The 23,879-nt window shown below is 41.5% G+C and overlaps 1 protein-coding gene across 1 annotated transcript in view; it reads left to right on the plus strand.

Moving 5' to 3' along the window:
* Positions 1-23,879, plus strand: part of LOC126237034 (chromodomain-helicase-DNA-binding protein 7) — a 322,661-nt gene that overhangs the window by 14,382 nt on the left and 284,400 nt on the right. The window contains exon 3 of the mRNA XM_049946794.1: positions 5,881-8,575. Coding sequence (XP_049802751.1) covers positions 6,014-8,575 — 2,562 coding nt within the window. The 5' untranslated portion in view covers positions 5,881-6,013. The remainder of the gene's footprint in view (positions 1-5,880; positions 8,576-23,879) is intronic.

The raw sequence follows: 23,879 nt of genomic DNA on the forward strand, positions 1-23,879 counted from the left end.
GTTTGTCGAGCTATTATTGCTTTGTAATGAAAAACTTGAATTGTTTTTATTAAACCATTGAAATACAGGACCGATTTTAGATTTAGAAAATTAGCCATCTTTTTGTTACGAAATCTGTTGATGTGGTTACATTTTGTATTGTATGAAATACTTTTGGCCATTAGGCAATGCCATTTTGAAACTGAAACTAACACTTAAATTGTCTTTTCAGCTGTCCTCTTCAGAGTGACTAAATTAAAATTGTCATTAGCTGTGTGGAAGCTTTTACTCTTATGCCCTTCATTGTCATTTGTGATAAAATCAGCTAGCTTAGTAAATGAGATTTTGAAAGGGGTACAATCCTCTTCGAAAATAATGTGCAGTTGGCAGTCCTTGTTCATGAAGTAGTGTGTGCTGTGCTGACAGTGATGCGGGTACTCTAAGTTTGTATTTTGTGCAGCAGGAAGTAGTTCTATAAAAAATTACTTCAGTATAGAGATGCCATATTTGTAATTTATTTTGACCTGATTTATAGACATTCTAACTTCTTAATGCTATCCCTGAAGAGTGTAGTAGAAGGAATTTGAAAACACTCGTCAAAGAAGAGATGAGAATGTAAAAGTGATATCCTGCTGCTGCCAAATATGATGATTTGGTGTAAAGAACTCTGAAAGGTCAATTAAAAATGAAATGGGAAGAATGCAATGTAGACAGGAGGAATTTATGAAATTTCATTTAATCCTACAATCAGGAAGTGTCTAGAAGTACTGGTTCCTTTATCACAACCGTATAGTGTAATGCTATTCTTTCCTTATGCATTTGTGCTGGGAGTTTTGAGGTTTATACCTAAATCATCCCTGTTTATCTTGCTTGTTCAGCTATTTCAAAGATGATATGAGTGGCACAACAACCTGGCAACAGTTGTCAGGAGCAATTATTTTGTCACCCACTCCGATCGTCTGCCCCCATCCCCCTTTCTCACCACAGGCATCCTCTGCCACATTTTCTTCATTAACTTCAAATGTATGTAATCAGAAAGATCTGCCTTGTTTTATGGTGCATGTCTACTTAAGATTCTCTGGAATTGTGATTAAGTTTTCTTCCTCTGTGTTTTCGGAAGAAACAGTTATAACACAGATTGAAAAGCTTTTCTCATAACTGTCATAATTGTGGTATTGAAATAAAGATTTTAGAAAAGTTGGAAGTGGAGGCCTGAGCAAAGCATGTAGTCACAGTATAGTTATTTGACGTAACTGGATTTTCATTTTGTTCTGTTAATGTCTGCCGTCTTCTTTCCAATCAGTGAATGGGACTAATTTTCGATGACTGCTTGTAGTTTATAGTAACGGTAGAAGAAAACAGATTAGTTTTCCTTGTATAGTAAACTTCCCAGTAGTATAGAGAGCTAACAGTGACTGCAGTTGTAATGTGGATAAGTTGTATATAGGGTATGGGTACTAAAAGTGCTTTCTGCAGCTTGAAATAAATAAAATATTTTTTTTCTGTATACATTAGAATAGAAAGGAGATGTAGTGGATACATTGAAGGTAAATGAATACAGCTATAAAAATTTGAGCATGTGGTATTGCCCTATGAGCAGACCTCGGTTCAAACCACTAATGTCCTGTAGACTCAGCACTGTGAATGAAATGATACCGTTTGACGTATGACATGAGATAATCAGGTGGTGTTTACTGTTGTTGTCATTATGCTTTCACGAATATTGTGTTTAAAAAGCATTTGTTTATTTGGTAGCTTGTTCCTATGGGAGTGCACAGATCTTTTATGTGGGACATTAGACATTTCTACAGGTGTATGTAGTAGCAGGAGGACATAGGTTGGGCAAGATTCACAGATGCGTTTGACATTTGCATTTTCACAAATGTTAACTGCATGCAGTTATCGTGATGTACCACCATGGATTGTGAGTGCATTGTATCTTACAAGGGGAGACTACACACAATGATCAACAAATTTTAATACACTTTTACATGCTGATTGGGGTTTGCTGAAAAATAACAGCTTTAGGTCACTCGGTCATAGTGTTTGGGGGAAAAAAATAATGGTAATAAAAGTTTGTTGTATAGATACGTAAAAAGTGATGACGCAGCATTTAGCACTACTGATTGGTATCTTGCAACTTGGAGTAATCTAATGCATAGGCTATTGTTTTCTATTATTGTGTACACAGTGTATTCCTGCACTTTGGCTTGATACTGCATGAATAACTTCATTGCAAAATTGAAAGATCAGTTTACTCCTTTAAACAAAACTGCACATTTGAGCTGATGCAATAACAATCTGTACCAGCATTGACAATCCATACCATTGCCCATAATCAGTTCTCTGCTGCATTATTTCAAGCCATGTTTTCATATGCTTGGTACGTGTTGAAATTAAGTTCAGGCACATTTTCACGAAGATACAAAAATTTCTTCTAAGATCTTTTAAGTGAGTTACTTCAGAGTGATCCTGTCAGTGTATTGGACAGCATTTAACTATATGGATTGTCAATTGTAGTGTTTCTGTTTTAGATCTCTGGTCCCTCACTCATTGTAGAATGAGTGTGCTGTTCTTCGTTGTGGCGCCATACTGTTGGTATTGTTGTTAGACACCGATGTTTAGTACTTGTCATATAACCAATCCCTTTATTATAGGCTGAGTGTAGTGAAAATTTCAGTGTTCTCTAGGCTGTAAATAAAGCTGTGATATATTAACTAAGACAGCTTCTGTTCATTTTAGGCAGTATGACGCATCTCTGGAGCTCTGCTGGGTGTTCAAATATTAAAATCAAAGGGTATTTTTATTTTAATATCTTTAAAATCTTAAAAGCATACATTTGTGTAAGCAGGCTATTTATAAGAAAATATTGGAGCTATCTTTGTCTAATTACAAGTACTTCTTGAATCGACAAGTTTTTTCCAGTATGATGAATTAGTTCTTAACCAGTTCCTTTTGCTATGTCGCATTTCTATTGGGCAATGTTTACCTATTTAGTCATTATTAATCTTCATTTCAACTGCTGGAAAAATCAAATGCCAGTAATTTCTTATAATTGAGGTGGTGGTGGTGGTGGTGGTGGTGGTGGTGGTGGTGGTAATTGTATATGTGTAACACAGTGGAAAGTAAAGTTAATATGTGCATCCACTGCTCCACCTCCCCATACACCTGCATTATATCGGCTGGAGACAATGCCAGGATACAATTCAGCAGGTGTGGTGTGTAAAGGGAGTAAGAGGCAGCATTAAGCTTGGCAGGGGGTAGCTAGTCACTCGGAGGGAGGCAGTGGGTGTGCAGGATGGGACTGCAGGTGCGAGGGACAGGAGATAAACAGGCTGTGCATGCAGTACGTAGGCACCAGAGCAGCTAAGTTTGTGTGGCAGACGATGATGTGGATTGGGAGGGGATGACAGGGAAAGGTGAAACTTGTTGGTTAGAGGGAGTCAGGACAGTGGGTTATTAAGCGTTAAGACCAGGAGGATTATGGGAGTGATGGATGAGTTGCAAGGTTAACTCTTACCTATGTACTTCAGAAAAGCTGTTGCTGAAGGGAACGATCAAAGTGTCATGGGTTGTGAAGCAGTCATTGAACTCCAGTGTGCTGTGCTCAACAGTGTTTTGTGCCATTGGTGGTCAACTCTGTTCTTGGTCCCATTTTAGTGATAGCCATTCATTCTGCTTGGCTGCTGGTTTGTGATCATGCCCACAGAAAATACTTTGCAGAAATTGACAAGGCTGCTTTCAGTGATGGTCCTGCCTCTGATGAATACAGTTATCCTGCGATGGGGCTGGAGTTGTATGTACGGGATGGGTAAATTGGGCAGGTCTCGCACCTGGGTCTTTCACAAGTGTAGGACATCTTAGCAATGGGATTGGAAGTGGCACAGGGATTGACCGTGATGTACCATAGGTTGGGTGGATGATGGAATGGCACTTTTGAAGGATCATGGGTAGGATGCTCCTCACTCTGGAAGAATAGTAGATACCCATAGCCTTGGTGAAGGAATTGGTTCATTTGCTCCAGTCTGTGGTGGTAGTGGGTGATGGGGTGGGGAGGTGGTTCCTTTACAGCTTGTTCTTGGGAGGGGGGGGGGGTGTTAGGAAAGTGGAAGTAGTGCTGTAGGAAATCTGTTTGTGGACTAGGTTTTGGGGGAGGGGTGATGATCATGACCGTCCATCGAAGGCTTTTCAGATCATTATACTGGGCAAAGGAGTTGTCTTCATGCAGACATACCATCCATAGGTGACCAAAGCTGTATAGGAATGGGTTTTTTGAAAGGCATGGCAGCTGTCAGAATGCAGGTAATGTTGGTGATTAGTGGACTTTGCTCAGAGGCATGGATGGAGCCATTAGTGTGGTCAACGTTTGGGAAGGTGGCATGTTGAGTTGAGGAGGACCAGGTGGCGCTGATGGGAGAGAATGTGTTGAGGTTGTGGAGGAATGAGAATAGGGTGTCATGGCACTGAGTTCAGATCATGAAGTGGTCATAAAGGAACATGAACCAGTTTGTGGTTTTAGTTTTGGGACAACAGGAAGGATTTAGTCTCAAAATCTAGCCAAGTGTTCTTCATATAATTTGGTGTGTGTGTGTGTGTGTGTGTGTGTGTGTGTGTGTGTGTGTGTGTGTGTGTGTGTGTGTGTGTTCCTGTCTCTCTTTCCATTTTTATCGAAGTGCGTCGTTCTTAACTGTGCTTTTAATATTATTCTTTATCAGTCTTAACTTCATATTCTTACCTACCATTATCTCTGGCTCTTGCATTCCAATGTATTTGTACTTGCTTTCATCCCCTCCTCTTCATCTTTGTCTCCCTTCGTCCTCACAAAGGTAGACCACTCTCTCACTCATCTTGAGGTCTTGAGTGACCTGCTCTGCTTCTCTAAACTTCCCACATATCCCTCTTTTTCCTTGAAGAAGACTTACCAGTTTCAGAGTGTAGAATTGTTTTTTAGGCCTTACTTGTTTCCATTGCTAGTACTTAGAATTTTGCCTTCAAAAGGTATGTACTGGTGAGCAATTCTGCCTCTTCATAATTTTATAGAGTCATAATTAGTTTCATGGATATTAACACTACCTCTGGAGAGAGAACTTTTTACTTTGTCTGCATGGATTTTGAACTTTAGTATAATTTCCTAACTGCATTGTTCATGGCACATTCATCTTACTAATTTAGATTAGTTATGTTAGTGGAAAATAAGTTGTTAGCCGTTTCCCAGTAACTAATTTTAGATGTGAACACTACTCATTTGATCATTATAATTCTCAGATGTATGTGGATCAGTTGTACACAAATTGTATTTTATTGCTAGATTTCCATATGGAAATCTAATTACTAAGCAGATTTAATGTCACTTATACATGATTGTAGCTTTTGCTTATTGAATTTATGTTGAGGTGTCCTGCTTGGCATGTTAAGATGTAAACTAGTGTTCAGCTTACTTCTTGTACAATTTTTATTTCTAACATATAAATAGAATATATGGTTCAGTTTATGAACTTCAAACAATATGGTGTGCTACACTTTTTTTTCTGTTTTGTAGTTAAAATTTCTCCATTTGAATGCTATGTTGCAACAATAAGTCTTCAATATCTTGTGCTGAACTCATTTGATACCGATACAAAAGTTGAATCTGCCTATTTAAAATATTTCTTCTTATTCCTTAATAGTGTTGTTTTTACACTGGAGCCACAGAAAGAATGCTGATGGACTTTACCTGACGGGTGAAGCTATAGCGATTATGATATTTAGAAAAGCATAAGCGTATAGCTTTTCCCCTTGGGTTCTGTTCTTTATACATCGTTGCTGTCAAAGCTGGATAACATGCTCTTTTCAGGTATATAATTCTCATAGCCTGATTGTTTATTTATTCATGTTGTAAGGATCTCTCTTTGGTTTTTCCAGGTTATTTTTTCAAGAGGACTCAGTAGAAAAGAAAAGATGGCAGCCATTCTGAGTGATCAGTTGGTCAATTGGAATCTCATTCCAATTCTGTTAATGATGATAAGTGAGGCATAAAGTGATTTATAGTAATAGAATGGATTCATATGATTTGTTTGGAGAGGATGTCGGCGGCGGAATGTTAGATGGATTAGCTGACCTGGGTGCAGATAATTTTGATCCAGCTCCATCATCTGTTACAAATGCAGCACGCGATGCTCCAGGTTCTGGCCAAGGCTATGTTCAACCACCTTACGGCCACCAGATTTCGGGTATGCAGCAAGAGTCACCGCTTCAGAAACTGGCTTCATTTGGAGGAGAATTTACACCCGCAAATCATCTGGATCCATCATCTCAGAACTTGTTCCACCAGAATCAGACTGGTTATGATGGAACGGCGAGACCAATGTGTCCTCCTGGTGCTGTTACCGGGTATCAGGGACACGTAAGAAACATGGGACCACAGCACGATATTCGGAGGCCTCCTCATCCCCAGCCACCAACTGCAAATCAGTATGGACCATACTGTACATCTGATGCATTGTATGGAATAGAACAGCAGCCTGGTATCAGTGGTCCAGGTATGACTGTTAGTGACAGTGGTATGCAGGGTTGGAGCAATGTGCCAGGTGGTTACCCTGCAGGTATGAGGCATTACAATCAGATTAATCAGGGTGGTTATCGGCATGTGAACTACCCACATCAGCAGGACAGCCTGGCATCTCAACAGAAAATCACACCTCAACAGCCTTATTCTTCAAATCAGCAAAATTTGATTAATTCTATGATGCAACCTCATCAGAACATTCAGACACCTAGTGGCTATCCAATGACTCAACAGAGAATGCAGTCAAGTGTTAACATAGGGCAACAGCAACAGTGTTACTCACAGGGTTCTCAAAATCTTGTTTATGCAGGTTCGTCATCTACAGCTTCGATAAATCAGTCCTACACCAACTATAATCCCTTACAACACCAACAGTCCAGTAGAATGCCACATCATGTACAGTATACTGCAAATCAGCAACAGATGCAACAGTTAGAACTGAATAATTCTCAAGCTTCTCAGGCTTCATCATATAACCATTTACAACCACATAATCAGGCATTACCTGGCGGTCCCTCACAGATGGGCCATCCTGGTGTACCGGGTTACGGACAGCCAACAAATCCTCTTGGACACCAAATGCCACGGCCTATTGGTATCGAAGTCAGTTCAGGATCGTCAGCATCTCAGTATGGTGTTGCTAACCAGAAACAGCACACTCAGCTCGGTGGTGCGAGTCCGCAGTACAGGGCGCCATATCCACAGCTGTCTCCGCAAATGTCGCCTAGGCCCCAGATGTCCCCGAGACCCTCTCAGCAACAACAGATGTCACCTCGTCCTGTAATGTCACCAGCAAAAACGAGTACGCTATCTCCTCATCCCCATCAACAGCAGCCAACTCTTTCACCACGACCTGCTACAGCACTTACACCGAAATCATCAAACTCTTCTCCTGCTCCCATTAATGTTCCTTCGTTTTCACAGCAAAGTACGTTACAGCAATTGGAACAGATGGTTATGCCTCCAGTTAGTGGTGGCTCAACAGACTACCCTACTTACCAATCAAGGTTACCCCACCCAACTACACAGCATCCCACCACACAACAAGCAAATCCATTGTCTCCAGCTGTGGGCCCACGCATGCCTGTCTCACCTCAGCAGTGGCCACACCAACCATTAAGACCATCCACAAATATTGGTAGTGGAATTGGAATGCTAGACCAACAGTCCAATCAGAGCATGTCATCATATGTTCCACATACTACTGCTGAATCTAGAACAGTGGAGCTTCCAAAAACTGTAAGTGGTGTTGCATCAGAAGTTAATGTTCCAAGTATTTCAAGTGGATCTATACCAGCAAATGAGACTGGCAATTTGACATCTGTCTCTCATACTGACTTCACTACTTCATCTCAGATACTAAGTGAAAAATACCCAGAGGGTGAAACTGCACAAAATGGAGGAGAAAATCTCAGTTCCCACATTCCCTCATCTGTTCCAGTCAGTGCCACAGTCAGTCACAAGTCTTCAGAACTGGATCCCGTTAAGGCTGTGCAACAAGAAAATGAATTGCAGAATTTGCCAAATATAGATGTAAAGGATGCAACAGATGGACCTTCACTGTTAACTTCAACTTCCAGTTCAGTGTTAGCACCTCCACCGCAAGCTCAACAAGAACCTGTTACACAGCAGGCACCTGTTCCAAATTTCGATTTTAATCAGGCAGCTCCCAACATACAATATGCAGGCACTAGTGCAATGAGTGACATGATTCACTCTGGTGGGTCATCTCATTACACTTCAGGTATTGAAGGAGCATCAGCAGGAATACCAGATCCTGTAACATCTGGAGTATTGATGGGGCAACCACCAGGCCTGTTTGATCCCGGCATGGGGCATGGAAGTTTGATGACACATGCACCACCCATGCCACCTTCAGCAGCACAACCACCACAAGTGCCACCACCTCCATCACATCTTATGTCTTTAGGACATACTGATTTAAGTGCAATATACCAGTCTCCAGTGAGCCATCAGCAGGAAATAGCAGCATTACAACAGCAGCTTCAAGAACTGTATTGTATGCCACCAGCACCACAGATTCAAGAGAAGGTAAGGAATATAGTGATGTACTTTCTTTTCATATATTTGCCATTGCAACAAGAGAAAGATTGAATTATTGCAGTGCAGACACAGCAGAGAACCTTTTATCCATTGATGATTTGTGACTGAAATGTGCCATACTCACTCATTCATTTCAGCTCTTAAGGTATATTATACATCGTCGTTGAAGAAACGATACTACATGAGTTGCTCATCTAAAACTTGACAGGAGATACAAAAACTGTCCGAAATGTGTGAAATGTATTGTAGAAGTGAAATATTTGTGTCGTAACATTAAAAAAGTAACATTAGAAAAGTTTCCAGCTCATAGCAAAAAGTGAAAAAGTCTTGTGAAGAATTAAGTCAGATATGTGGACATTTCTTCATATTTGTGGCAGGAAGTGTTAATTTCACTCATTACTTTTCCAGTGTTTTTGGTGGCTAATGCAAGTAACTGGACAGTTTTTGGAAAGATAAATTGCTTCAGAGAAAAACTATCACACACACACAACTATCACACACACACACACACACACACACACACACACACACACACTGTTCTTACAACCCTGACAGTGTTCCCAACTGGCTTTTCATAAGGAAAACAAAACAACTTGTTCTATACAGTAATCTGAGATGACATTGCTCTGACAGTTTCCTTCAATGGAAATGAAAGGCGACACTTCTGAATCAGTAATCACAAAGAAGACTTATTTGTAGCAGATGCAGTTGAAGACCAGCTGTAAAATGATAAATGTATTTCACATTTAGCTTAATTCGAAGTAAATTTTGAGAAAATGATTACAGATTTGTCGCAACGTGTTTTGTTAAGAGAGGGAACAAAAATCAGTTATTCAAACTTTTCAATGATTTCACGGATAATATATCTGTGTAACTTGCTCCCAGAGTTGGCTAACATTATAATTTGGGCAGTTGACTTTTTGAGAAGGAAGTCTCAAAAATAATGTAACATAATCCCTGTCCCATTTTAAGTCACACCTCTTTTAATAAAATCTTTGTTTTTTGTTCTGTCAGTTGTGTTGTTAGTTCAGCATAAATATGGCACAGTGCAGTCGATTTTTAAAAGAAGAAACCTCCAGTAATATCTGTAAGCAACATAATTATGACAGTTGCTTCTGTTGTGATAATGTGGGTAGTGGTATTAACATTAAAGGGATTCTGTTTGAAGGGACATGAACTTGAACATCCTGAACGAAAGTCTTCACGAGTCTGGTGACCAGAATTCTGGTGCAAGTCATATTGTTCACTCTCCAGTGTGTGTGTGTGTGTGTGTGTGTGTGTGTGTGTGTGAGAGAGAGAGAGAGAGAGAGAGAGAGAGAGAGGAGAGAGAGAGAGAGAGAGAGACACATTTCTTTAACAACTCAGTGACACACACATTTTAAAATTGGATTTGCTAATGTAGACTACAGTTCATAGTAGGCAGTGCTTATGTGTGTGTAAAGATGTTCTGATTCTTGGTATATATTGTATTTACACTCATTTCCTGGTCCATTTGGACACGTTTCAAAGTCTTCAGACAGTTTATTATATTTCACACATTGAAGTAATGATGCTATTGCCATATACAACAAAGGAACTAATGCTAAATGCCAAGTGCTTTGGAAGGTAATGATCAAGTATTACAGAATATCAGTTTTAACTTTTATTATAGTGCCTTCATAACATGTCAAAAACTAAAATATGAGGGAAGATTGGAAAGTAACACACAATAATTTTATTACCAAAAACTTTAATAGGTAACAAAACAAAAAAAAGTCACAAATGAACTTAAATATTTTACCTATTGTTGTACACAGTCGCCAATGTTCTCAACACATTTCTTCCATCATGGTACCAGTTTCAATATGTCCTGTTCATAGATAAATCAGTGCACACTCCGCTGCAAAGTGAAAACTTCATTCTGGAAACATCTGTAGACTGTGACTAAGTCATGTCTCCTCAATATCCTTTCTTTCAGGAGTGCTAGTTCTGCAAGATTCATAGGAAAACTTCTGTGAAGTTTGGAGGGTAGGAGACGAGATACTTTCAGAATTAAAGCTGTGAGGATGGGTCGTGAGTCATGCTTTGGTAACTCAGTCGGTGCAGCACTTGGCTGTGAAAGGCAAAGATCCTGAGTTCTCGTTACGGTCCGGCACACAGTTTTGATCTGCCAGGAAGTTTCATATCAGCGCACATTCCGCTGTGAAGTGGAAATTTCATTCTGTTCAGACGTCCATTTGGTTGGAGTACAGCCATCTGTGGACCGCTGATTGCACTTCTGCATCTGTTGCAGAGCATTGGTGGGCCAGAAATTTCTCCATGGAACCAAGTAGATGAAAGTCTGATGGTGCAATGTCCGCATTGCACAGTGGATGCTAGATCACCCTCATCTAAATTTGGCAATTTTCTCACAAACAGAAACAGCAACATGGGGGTGAGCAATGTTATGAAGAAGTTTAAGACCAACAGCGTTTATGTTGTAGCATTTGTCATGAAGGGTATGACATAACTTAACCAAAGTGTTAATGTAGGCTCTAGCATTCGCAGTGGTCTCGTGTTCACTAAAGTCCACCAATAACACGCCATGCGTATCCCAGGACACTGTCACAAGCACTTTCCTGGCAGATTGTCACTTAAAATTATTATTATTATTATTATTATTATTATTATTCATGGGGAACCAGCATGTTTCCAATCCATAGAGGCCTGCTTGGTTTTTGGCGTGTAGTGGTATGCTCACGACTCATCACCAGTGACGATTCATTTCAGAAAGTCATTTCCTTCTGCAGTATAGTGTGTTAAGTGATCTAAGCTTGTCATTCACTGGCCCTTTTGGTTATTTGTCAGGTTCTTAGGCACCTTGAAAGCGCTAACTTTATTAAATTTTCAATATGTTACGAACAGTATTGTGCACTGCACCATAGAAAATGTTGAACTGCTTTGATAAAGTCTGCAGTTGCACACACCATTTGTTCAAAGTCACTACCTCAGTGGCTCTGGTATCTGTGGGGCTGCAGCTATTACCAGCCTCCTGAAATGTGCACACCACCTTGTGACATTTATACGTTCAAATGTGATTAAAGTTTTAAAGCTTCTTGAATTGCCCAACATCTTTCCCAAGACTTTGAGAAGATGGTTTTAATGTGTTAATAGAGTGACTGGCTCACCCATATTTTTAGTAAGTAGTCAGCCAGTGACATTTACTTGTGGTTTTCTTTTAGCTCCTTTCTTATTTTTATCTCCTGTATAGCTACTTTCACTTTTTCCCCAAAGTTTCAGCATAAGTGAGATAGTGATTTTTGTGCTTGATTCGAGTGCACGAGATTAGAACAATTATCAAGGTTTTAGCCACATTATATTTTTTCCCAGAGTGTAAGGGCGCTGATAACCTTGCTGTCGAGTGCCTGTAAGCTCCAAAACACACATACGGATGGACTGACGACATTGCTACGATCCAGCCAATGCTGCACCTAGTGCGTCCACCCCCCCCCCCTCCCACCCCACTCTCTATGTCCCAAATTGACTGTGCAAGAAAATGGGATTGGTTATCCTTTTATCTTTTGCTCATATTCCACAACTCCTTACAAAGCACGAATGCTTCAGTGATACCCACATATTCACATATAAATGAAAGAATAAAAATTTTCCTCCTTTTGAAATCCTTTCTGTCAAAACGATAATCAGCAATAATTTGGTCTCATTTACCCATTCCTTCTTTGAATATTATCAGCCGGAATTACACATGGATTTATAGTAGTCACTATTTCCCTTTGTGAGTGCACAGTTACGTCTTTTGCTGAAGCCTTGTAGTATGTTGAAAGCATCAAACACCCTTCGTGTTCCTCCCTTTATGCAGGGCATAGCAAAAATAATGTTATCCCTTTTTGTTTTTTACTCTCGCTTTTACTACCATACACTGAGGAAGCTGTTTCCTGTTAAGACATGGAAGTATCTGCTGTCTTGGTTATGCACTCTCACAAATAAACACAACAGATGATTTGTAACAGTGATCTGCGTATTTCATATGACCTTTGTTAATAGTTCACTAGTAGTCTGTTCAAAAGGACTAAAACACCAGGCTCCTGTGCCCCTTTCCCAACATACTCCTCCTCCCTAAGTACATATCCAGTCAAAGCATTGCAAACAGCTTCCTATCATACTTATTACTCATCAAAACAAACTGGTTACTGGAAAGGATGGCACAACCATCATGTTTACACCCCAGAAGTGGGGAGGGGCGGTAGCATTAGCACACATTCAAGTACTCTTACAAGTGGAATGCTGGCATATGCTGAATGTGTATGTGCATCACTGAATGAGGCGCCCACTTCGGACAAGAAGAGGATACAGAAGGTGCAGTATTTCTCACTTCAGCTGTCCACAATGCTTCACTGAGTCCATAAAGCTACTTTTACAGATGATTATGCTATTTTCCATAGTGGTGTTGGTTGATTTGTTGTCTCCTGTTTGTCATGGATAATCCCAGCTGTTTGAATTTGTGCCGGCTGATGTTGTTATATTTTCAGTTTTTTGTCCATTTGAGTATCTCTCCTACATCACACACTTTCGATGTGATGTATACTGCCTTTCAAGTCTTATAATGTCACAACAGCAAAAGCTACTATCGTAGCAGAAAAAGCAAACTGTGAGCACATGTTCTACTGGTTAATGGTTTTGGCTAGTAACACCAAAGTCCCAGGTTTTATTTCTGGTGACCACTTGAGGCCAGCTGGAGAGCTACTGGAATATAAAAACAGAAATTGATGCGTAAGTAAATGAATTAGCATTAGGGTGTGCACGGAAAGAAAGCACATTCCCAATGTAGTGGAAGCCAGTATAACGGGCTTGAAGCAGGGTAAAGAATATCTTCTTGTTACCTAACAGAACAGCACATAATGGAAGCAGAATGGTAGCAACAGGTGTCGCCTGCCAGGTCAGAATGAACAAAATATTCGTGGCCCCCTTTTGCTGTGGTAGCTGGCACACTTCCTACATTGGAAGAACAGATGTGTACACATGTTGATTGCTCTGAAATCTATTGCAAATGATTTTACAGAAACTGGTGTGAAAAATTTTGTTTCCCTACTTACTGCCTCATATTTCACCTCCGTGATGAACTGCCACTATTAAGTAATTGTCATAGTAATTGTATTATATTGAAATTACGTAACCCTCTGCTTGAAATTCCAACAGTTTGCACTAAAAAATAGGAGTTGCAATGAGTTTACACGTGATGCGTATTGGGTTGTACATTGCGCATATGAACTGTAATGAAGGTACTAAATTTTTCTTTCAACTTGGTACAAGGTAGATTTATGTATCCAATCTTGAAAAAATGGATCTTATGTGATACATTCACTTCTACCTACGTGTGCTACATTACAGTGAGAGTGAATTATTCTTGACACCCATACTACTTTATGAACAGTTCAAAACGAGCTTTGGTAAATTATAACATGCAAAGAGAACATGTTGACATGTGGTTAATATGTGAAACTTCCATATCTATCGCGGTAGGCGTTTTCAATAGTCTGATGTATTTTTTAAGGACCATTAATAGTTGATGGAAGCAGAAATTGTGTGGACTTGCCACAGCCAAAGTGAATGAATCAGAGGTAATTTATAGTGACAGTGAGCTTCTTATAAGCTATTGCTCCGTTGCTTGTGTAAGAAACAGGATTCCTTCATAACTGCAACTGCATTAGCATGTTTGTGATGTAAATTTGTGTAAACTCCTGTGTTTTGGTAAAAGAAGGGAAGTTTTGCATGGTACAAAGAGAAATGTATGTTTTTCTCAGTACTCGCCACCTTTGACATTTCTGTGAACGAGAAAAAGTATAAAAAATCAGGGGAAAATAAATAGCTTTTCTGGAAATTCCAGTGGAATCCTGTTGTAGCCTGTTTCTAATAAGAAATGACTGGAATGGGAACTTCACAAATGATTTTCTCCCTGTACTTCTCTAATCTGAGAAATGTGAGACAGTTTACAGCAAATTATGTACTATCTCAGTATTCATGTTTCCCTGTATCGCTCCATGTTTTTACTTCATATGTTTCGTAGTGTGCGTGTGTTTAAATTATTTTAGATAATGGAAGTGTAAGGAGATAGTAGTAAGTTTTCATTCCAGCTGTTCCAGTGGGTGAAAGGATTCAACCAAAATTTCAGCATAAATGGCTTTTTACTTTTTCATTCTTCAGAGTTATGTAATCAGTGGGGAGTTGTGATAATGCCACAGGTTCTCTTATTGGCATGTAAAATTTTGCTTCTTTTGCCAAAATACACAGAAATTTACATGATGTTACCCCTCTAATGCAGTTGGAATTGCAATGGAATCCTGATTATTAAACAAGCAGCTGACAGCATGTCTGATAAATAGCTTATAAAAATCTTGTCATCAGTATAAAATACAACAAATTTGTTCACTTTTGTTATTGCAAGCCCATGAAGTTCCTCATTTCTTCAGCCACTAGTGGTCATTAAAAAAAGGTTGCTCCATAGAAAAAATCCATAGTTTTATTGTGACAGATAGGGATGTTTCACGCGTTAACTACTTGCCAATATATATATATATATATATATATATATTGTGTGGTATAATTTACCAAAAGCTTGGTTTGGTATCTTGAACTGCTAATGAAATATGGTAGATATTGTAGTACTGTACTGTAGTGTAGCACGCATGAGCAGAAGCTGCAGAAAATGCAATTTCTTGATATTGGCAATAGGTATAGATATCCTCCCAAATTTAAAGAGGAGTTAATATCTAGCACTAAATGTAAACTCATAATGACTCCTAGTTTTCATTTAAAACTATTCAAATGTCATATGGTGATGCACTAGATTTAAAAATATCACAATTGTGACAAATAACAGAAATGTTGACAGCTCACCATGAAACTGACACACAAGGCTATAATTGATGAAACTACACACCCAGGGGTGGAATGCACTGCCACCTTGGTGTGTTCAGAGGCCCAAAGTGATTTTAAGCTTGACACAGTACACAAAAAGTTGTACTCCAGGTATGGTTTTTACAACTTTGTTTTCGTGTATTTTAAGTATGTACTATAGTCTTATCGTTATCTATACAGATTTATCCCAGCAGGCGATTGCTCTCGTGTTTTCTGTGGTTTCCCCTGATAGCTTTTGACACCGTTCCTCACAAGCGACTTCTAATCAAGCTGCGGGCCTATGGGGTATCGTCTCAGTTGTGCGACTGGATTCGTGATTTCGTGTCAGGAAGGTCACAGTTCATAGTAATAGATGGCAAATCATAGAGTAAAACTGAAGTGATATCAGGTGTTCCCCAGGGAAGCGTCCTGGGGCCTCTGCTGTTCCTGATCTATATAAATGACCTGGGTGACAATCTGAGCAGTTCTCTTAGGTTGTTCGCAGATGATGCTGTAATTTACCGTCTAGTAAGGTCATCTGAAGACCAGTATCAGTTGCAAAGCGATTTCGAAAAGATTGCTGTATGGTGTGGCAGGTGGCAGTTGATGCTAAATAACGAAAAGTGTGAGGTGACCCACATGTTCCAAAAGAAATCCGTTGGAATTCGATTACTCGATAAATAGTACAATTCTCAAGGCTGTCAATTCAACTAAGTGCCTGGGTGTTAAAATTACGAACAACTTCAGTTGGAAAGACCACATAGATAATATTGTGGGGAAGGCGAGCCAAAGGTTGCGTTTCATTGGCAGGACACTTAGAAGATGCAACAAGTCCACTAAAGAGACAGCTTACACTACACTCGTTCGTCCTCTGTTAGAATATTGCTGCGCGGTGTGGGATCCTTACCAGGTGGGATTGACGGAGGACATCGAGGGGGTGCAAAATAGGGCAGCTCGTTTTGTATTATCACGTAATAGGGGAGAGTGTGGCAGATATGATGCGCGAGTTGGGATGGAAGTCATTACAGCAAAGACTTTTTTTGTTGCGGTGAGATTTATTTACGAAATTTCAGTCACCAACTTTCTCTTCCGAATGTGAAAATATTTTGTTGAGCCCAACCTACATAGGTATGAATTATCATCAAAATAAAATAAGAGAAATCAGAGCTCGAACAGAAAGGTTTAGGTGTTCGTTTTCCCCGCGCGCTGTTCGGTAGTGGAATGGTAGAGATGAACACTGTGCCATGCACTTAAATGTGAATTGCAGAGTAGTCATGTAGATGTAGGTAGGCTTTTTAAAGTGAGTCTTCCAGAACAATTCACAAATTATGATGCGGATTTATATGGCATTCTGATGGCACTGAAGAGGATTCACAGACATCACCATACATGTTTCTTGTCTGTTCAGACTGTCTTAGTGCACTGCAAGCAGTTCACCAAATGTATCCGGTAGACCCGCTGATTCAGCTCATCCGTGACTCCTTACAGTGGCTCCAACGACGTGGCAAGGAGGTGATCTTTTGCTGGGTTCCTGGCCACATTGGGATACAGGGTAACGACATTCCTACAAAGCTGCCAAGGAAGCATGTTGGGATGGTGCTGTTCATCAATGTCCCATTATCTCATTTTCTGACAGATGCTTCATGCGTCAGTGGGAGACTGAATGGTTGCAGGTGTCGAACAACAAACTGCGGTCACTCAAATCGACCGCAAAAGCTTGGCAGACTGTGTCAGCCTCGCTGCTGGAAAGAGGTTTTGCTTACCAGACTGCACATCGGGCATAATTCTTTCAAACATGGCTTCCTCCTCCGGCGGGAGGATCCACAATTCTGTGAATATTGTGGCGTACCGCTTTCAATTCAGCATATTGCGGCTGTGTGTGTCCTGTATACTGATATTAGGGCAGCCCTCGGTCTCGCTGGAGATCTGCCCACCATCCTCACAGACACCAATCCCAATGTTAACAGAGTGGTGAAAGTTTGTGAACTGTTAGGCCTCATCCCTAAACTGGTGGGAAAGTGTGGCAGGCTTCTGTACATTATCAACTGCTCCACATGTGGGGACAGCCTTCGTCCCCACCCATGAGATTTGCTTGCTGACTTTTCGCCAGGGTGCTGATGACCATGATGTTGAGCAGCACCCCCTCACCCCCAAATCATCATATAATTGATGAAAGAGTCAAATTTTTTTACTTAATAGTTTCTATATAGTTCTTACAAACTGCAGAACATCCATCATGTCGGATTAACCAGCGTTCGCTGTGTGCATCTCCTGCTTCGTTTAATTGTACTGGACAGCTCAACGTGTCAGCACGCATACTACCAGCTTTCTTCATGTTCTTGTACTAGAAAGACTGTTATTAAGGAAGGTGACATACAATGTGTACTTATTAGAAGCAGAAGCCTTTGTCTTTCTTGTATGCTTGATTTATTATGACTAGAGATCTTATTATTTGGAAGATCACAGATTGGTTCTATAGGATTTAGGTCTATATGATATAGCAGCAGCAGGGAGGGGGGATCCATTTTCTTGCATAATTTTGTCAGTGGAATAAAGAGGAGAAATTTAGTGCTCCTAAATTCCAAAATATTGCCTTGGTGTGGTATTAGTCTTTTCTCAACATTAATGCCATAAGTTTTAACATAAGTGAGTACACTCCCCAGCACAGTCTTTCTAAATTGACGACTTGATTTATCATGATATGATAGTGTGTATTATTCGTGATTATTATGACCTGAAGGTAACAATTCTTATATTTCACCTAACATTTGGCTGTGAATACTTTTAGATGAGGTTTGATGATGGTCAGATGACTGAAACTGGTTGTGTAAATAAAGCATTTTACCAGCAATGAGCTGTGAGGTACCACTTCCCGAAAATATGGTGAGAACCAAGTATGTTGTTCTGGACGGCGAGTGTGACAGATATGGTGAATAGCACTCTGTAACTGTTTGCTTATACTGCAGCACATAGGAAAATGTCATCAGTGAGTGATGGAGAGTATAGGATGATTGGGATAGAATTTCTGTTTGATATGATAAGTGGCAGCTTGGTCTAAATGTGGAAATATGGAAGTTAATCCAGACAAGTCGGAAAAAGTCAGAGGTCTGTAACATTCAAATACAGTGTTAGTGGTCTGACAGTAACGAGAGTTGAATATCTAGGTGGAACATTGCAAAACGACATTATGTTGCTTATGGTCAGTTTTAGGGCAGGCAAATGGTCAACTTAAGTTTTTTGAAAATGTTAGTAATGTGTAGTTCATTTATAAGGGAGACCACATACAGAACATTTGTGCGACCCATTCGTGAGTACTGCTATTGTGTTTGGGATTCCCACCAGATCATACTAAAGGATGACATTGTAGCAGTTCAGGGTGCCACTGGAAGTCTCATTTTTGTCTCAGTAGGTGAATTGGTTTGTTTACTGTGGTTGTTTACTGTGGTGCTGTGCATTGTTGCTGGCTGGGCACAGCTGAGTATGTGGGCAGTTTCCCAAACTCCTTCATTCTTACTGGTTCTTCTCTTTCTGCCACTCCCCTCGGTTTGCAGTCAGTGCTACCACCACTTCTTGCTGCTACCCCAGCAGCTGCTGACGAGACACAGGGAGGCGTGAGGAGTGGTTTATTTGGACCTGAGTCTCAGATTGTTGATGCAGCCTTTGGAGATGGTGCTCATGAGTACGTGAGTTGTGTCTGAGTGATTGTGTGAATGTGTGCATGCTATCGTTTTCTGACAAAGGCTATGGCCAAAAATTTAGTTGTGAGAGTGTGATTGTCTTTTTGTGTGCCTATCTTGCAGCTCATTGATCATCTTTATGTTGGGTTGCTACCTATCCTCATTAGTATTGATTCTCAGAGTGTTCATGCTAGTTGCGTGGATTGATTACCGCAGTCTCATTTTGTCAACATGATGTCTGTGACATGTAAATAGCCAGCCACACCAGTGGACTTCAATATCGGGCCAAAACTGCAGGCCATTTCTGTGGGTATCTCTAGCGGATCAGGCCTGCCAATCTGAAGCCCATTATTTCTCACTAATGTTCAGGCCCTGCCCATCGGATATAGTCTGTGATCTGCCTGCAGGCAGGTCTGTTCGTGTGTGGCATAATACGGTAGATTTTCATGGTTTATCCATGGACTCAGCACTGCAGTGCTCCTCAGCAAGCTAGAGACCAAGGGCAATGGATTTCAGGAATTGCGACAGTCTCACCGCAAGTACATTGTACAGTGCCACATTTCATATACATTTATTCTGGTACATTTTGGCACTTCGAAAGTATTTTATATATTAGCAAGTATGGATGCTAAGAGGAAGAAAGTCGTGGCAGTCACTCACTGGCAGTTTGTACACTATGTGCTCACACATTTCTTGAAAGAAAAATCACACAATACCTGCAAAATAGTAGACATAATACAGTGGGTAATAGCCGAAAATAACAAACATAGTAGAACCAACAGTTTTATTGGCAGTCCCCTGTAGTGTTCGTTTACACGGCTCTTCCCTGCCTTAAAACCTTCTTTCAAAAGGCCTACTTTTTCTGGGGTTATTTCTGAAGTCAGTGAAGATATTTTAAATCTGTCTTGCGACTCAAATGAAATGCATATTTTTGTCACCAAATGTGTTTCGTTTTGTTGAAATAAAATATCAGTGGTCTTAATGAAATGTATATACCATATGGCTTGCTTTCTTCATCTAAAAACAGTTCATTGCAAAAGATGTTATGTTAGTACTTAAGATTTTTACTCGCACATTCAGAAATAGAGAAGTCTTTACTTTTTTGTCTATTTATGTATTTACTTACCCTTGAGATCCCATAATCTGTCCCCACAGGGGGCCCACAGCTCTTTGTGTGTGTGTGTGTGTGTGTGTGTGTGTGTGTGTGTGTGTGTGTGGTGCACATGGGTCCCTGAGCTACTGCAGCCTATATTCTTTTCTGGGCTCCTTTACCTTCCCCTATCTTCTTTTTCCCTGTCCTCCTTCCTTTCCCTTTGCTCCTTTCTTTACTTCTCTTGGTGTTCTTTGTCGGCCCAGGTATCATCATGTGGTTTTGGTTTGTTGCTTTTCCTCCTCCTTTTTCACTTTTTTTTGTGTCACCCCTCAGGGGTTTGATCTCTACTGGGCAGCCATTGCTGTGGCTGGGTGGCGCCCACAAGGCAATCCCCTGTTTGGAATTGGTGGTACCAGGGTGGACATTTCGCACATCAAATGTGTTGAACTCTCTGGCCACTCTACTGCAGCCGTGTCTCTTCCTCAACACAGTTCTGCCCCAGTTTCTGTTTCTGCGTTCCTGGCCTTGCCCTCGGTGGATACTCCCTGGGAGGAGGGCCAGGCCTGCCAGCTTGGAGCGAAACCCTTTCCATGGTTCCTGGTCTGTATCAGGAATGACAGGGAGCCTTTTGCCATCACCGAACCCTTTTTCTTAGTGGATCACATTGAGGACAGGTTTGGTGAAGTTAAGTTATTAAGCGAGATGAGTTCTGGCTCTCTCCTTACAAAGACAACTTCTGCCAGTCAGCCTCCCTCTGTGCCTGCGACCGTTTAGGAGATATCCCCATGACTATATCGCTCCTCACAAGCCACTCAATATGACACAGGATTTTAGTTTCTATAGGGACCTTCCCCTCCTGTTTGATTATGAACTTCGGGCTAATCTGGAACAACGTGGCATTCATTTCGTACGGTGTGTCCGGAAAGGCTCTAAGGACAATCGTATAGACAGTGGTGCTTTCATCATGGCATTTGAGGGAGATAATTTGCCTGAGAGGTAATGCTGTACAGATGCGACATAAAACCATACATTCCTCCTCAGATTTGTTGCTTTCATTCCTCAAGTTCAGTCACATGTCCTCGCAATGCAGTGCCGCTTCCATCTGTGGTGACTGTGGCTGCTCTCTTCATGTGGGGAGCTCTTGCACCCCATCGCATAACTGTGTAACCTGACCCGGTCTCCATTCTCCCCACTCACCAGTGTGTCCAGTGTACTTGAAGGAAAAAAGAAGTCAGGAAATAAGGATCCTTGACCATCTCAGCTACTTCGAGGTCCGGAAGAAGTTTGACAGACTTCACCCTGCAAATCTCCCCTCTACCTTTGCCTCAGTTACATGTGTCCCTCCTCACCCCTCCCCCTTACCCCTTTCTGCCCCTCTTCCCTTTCCTCACCCTTGACAGCTCTTGTCTCTTCCCCTCCAGGAACTCCTCCTCCTCCTCCTCCTCCTCCTCCTCGGCCAGGGAAGACATCCCCTTCTCTGGCTCCTCCTAGGGTTGGGGCTCCATCTCAGAACACCCCTCCCTGGCTTTCTTAGGACAGGAAGCTTGCATCCTCAGGTTAGAGGAGAGACCCATGCTCTGAGGGCCCCGAAGCCGCTCGCTCTCTGTCAGATCCCAATATCACTGCTACGTATTCCCTCAGTGATAACTCCCTCACTGTGAGGGAGAAGAAGCAGCAGCACAAGTCAAAGGATAAGGCTTCCCCAGCCTTCTTGTGGGCTTCACCCTCTCCACCTAATCACAAATAAAGACCCAGTTTTTATGGGTGTCACCCCATCCTCGTTGGTGACTACCACCAACCAAGTGACATGACCTCCTCTCTGCTTCTTTATGTCTCACGTGGATTCTTGGCTCAAGATAACCCAGTGGAATTGCAACAGATGTTATCGTCACCTCCCAGAAATACAACGTCTTGTTTCCTCCTACTCTTTGTTCTGTCTTGCTGTTCAAGAAACACACTTTTGTGATGAGCACACTCGAACATTTCATGTTATTGTGCATTCTGTTGGAGCCGTGCTGGCCCCGGGATAGTGTCTGGAGGGGTTTGCACTTTGGTTCGCATCAATATCATTAGTGACTGGATCCCCCTTCATACCAACTTGGAGGCGTATCTGGCAATCACTGTTGGCAATGTCTACCTCCCTCCAGGCAGGCCATTTCCTTATGTGGAACTATCTACCTTAATATAGTAACTCTTTGGGGACTTTAATGCACACCATCTCCTGTGGGGGAGTGCCACTTCATCAGGTAGGGTTCTTCTACTTGACCAACTTGCTACAGGCGTTGATTTGTCTCTCCTCATTGGCTGTTCCCCTACCTACATCAGAGCCGCTCATGGAACCTTTACTGCTATCGATTCCAATCTCCTCCGCTGCTCTCGTGGCTTGCCTACATTGTACACCCCATGGTCATCTTAGTGTTAGTGACCACTTTCCAGTGTGTCTGTCATTTCTATGCTGCTGCCAGACACACCCCCACGTTTGGCATTCCACAGGGTCAGCTGGCATTTCTATGTGTCCGCCATGCACTTAGACACCTCTTTCCTGAATTGCATTGATGCAATCGCGCTGGGTAACTCTGCCACTATTCTTCATGTTGCTGGCACTGCTGTCCCCCTATCTACAAGTCACCCTCATTGTCAACCGTACCATGGTGGACCAAATATGTAGCAGTTGCTGTCCAGGACAGCCGATGTGCACTGCAGTGATTTAAACGACGTCCTTCAGACCAGCCTCCTTGCTTTTAAGTGTCTTCATGCTAAGGTTCAATACCTTATTAGGCAGAGTAAAAAGTAATGCTGGGAGTGCCATGTTTCCTCCCTGGAGATGTATGGCTCTTCATCACGGGTTTGGTCCAAGCTCTGGAACCTTCTGGGCCGCCAGCGACAGTAAACTGTCCAGGGGCTTATCCTCCAAGATGCTCTGTCTACTGATCCATTGGTCCTTGCTGAACGCATCGCGATAGCATCGGTGTCCTCCTCCTAGCCTGCTACCTTTCTCAAGCACAAACACCGAATTAAACAGACCCCCTCTGTTTCAGCCTTTACCAAGCCGAATCCTATAATGAATGTTTCACTGAATGGGAATTCTTGACGACATCTGGCCCGGATTCCATCTGCAACTAGATGATCCAACACTTAGACGTTATACAGAGGCACTATCTACTCTGGGTCTTCAACTGTTTTTGACCCAAGGGCACATTTCCCTCACAATGGTGAGGCAGTATTGTTATCCTTGTCCTTAAGCCTGGGAAGAACCCAACATCTCTCAACAGCTGCTACCAACTAGCCTGATGAACACTCGTTGTAAACTGCTTGAGAGGATGATTAGCTTTCAATTATATTGGATACTCGAATCTCCGAGTCTTTTGTTACCATCTCAGTGTGGCTTCTGGGAAGGACGATCTCTAACTGACCATTTACTCAGATTGGAAACTGCAATCCGAAGGATTTTACTAACCGTTGGCATCTTGCCATGGTCTTCTTTGGCTTACATAAGGCATATGACACAGCTTGATGTCGTCATATTTTAGTTACCTTCCACAGCTGGAACTTTCACGGCCCCCTCCCGATTTCTATTCATGGGTCTTTATCCCAACGGCTCTTCCAGGTTAGAGTTGGCACTTCACTCAGCACCCCTCGGACTCAGGAGCAT

This window comes from Schistocerca nitens, chromosome 2 (assembly GCF_023898315.1).
Source record: "Schistocerca nitens isolate TAMUIC-IGC-003100 chromosome 2, iqSchNite1.1, whole genome shotgun sequence".
Lineage (NCBI taxonomy): Eukaryota > Metazoa > Arthropoda > Insecta > Orthoptera > Acrididae > Schistocerca > Schistocerca nitens.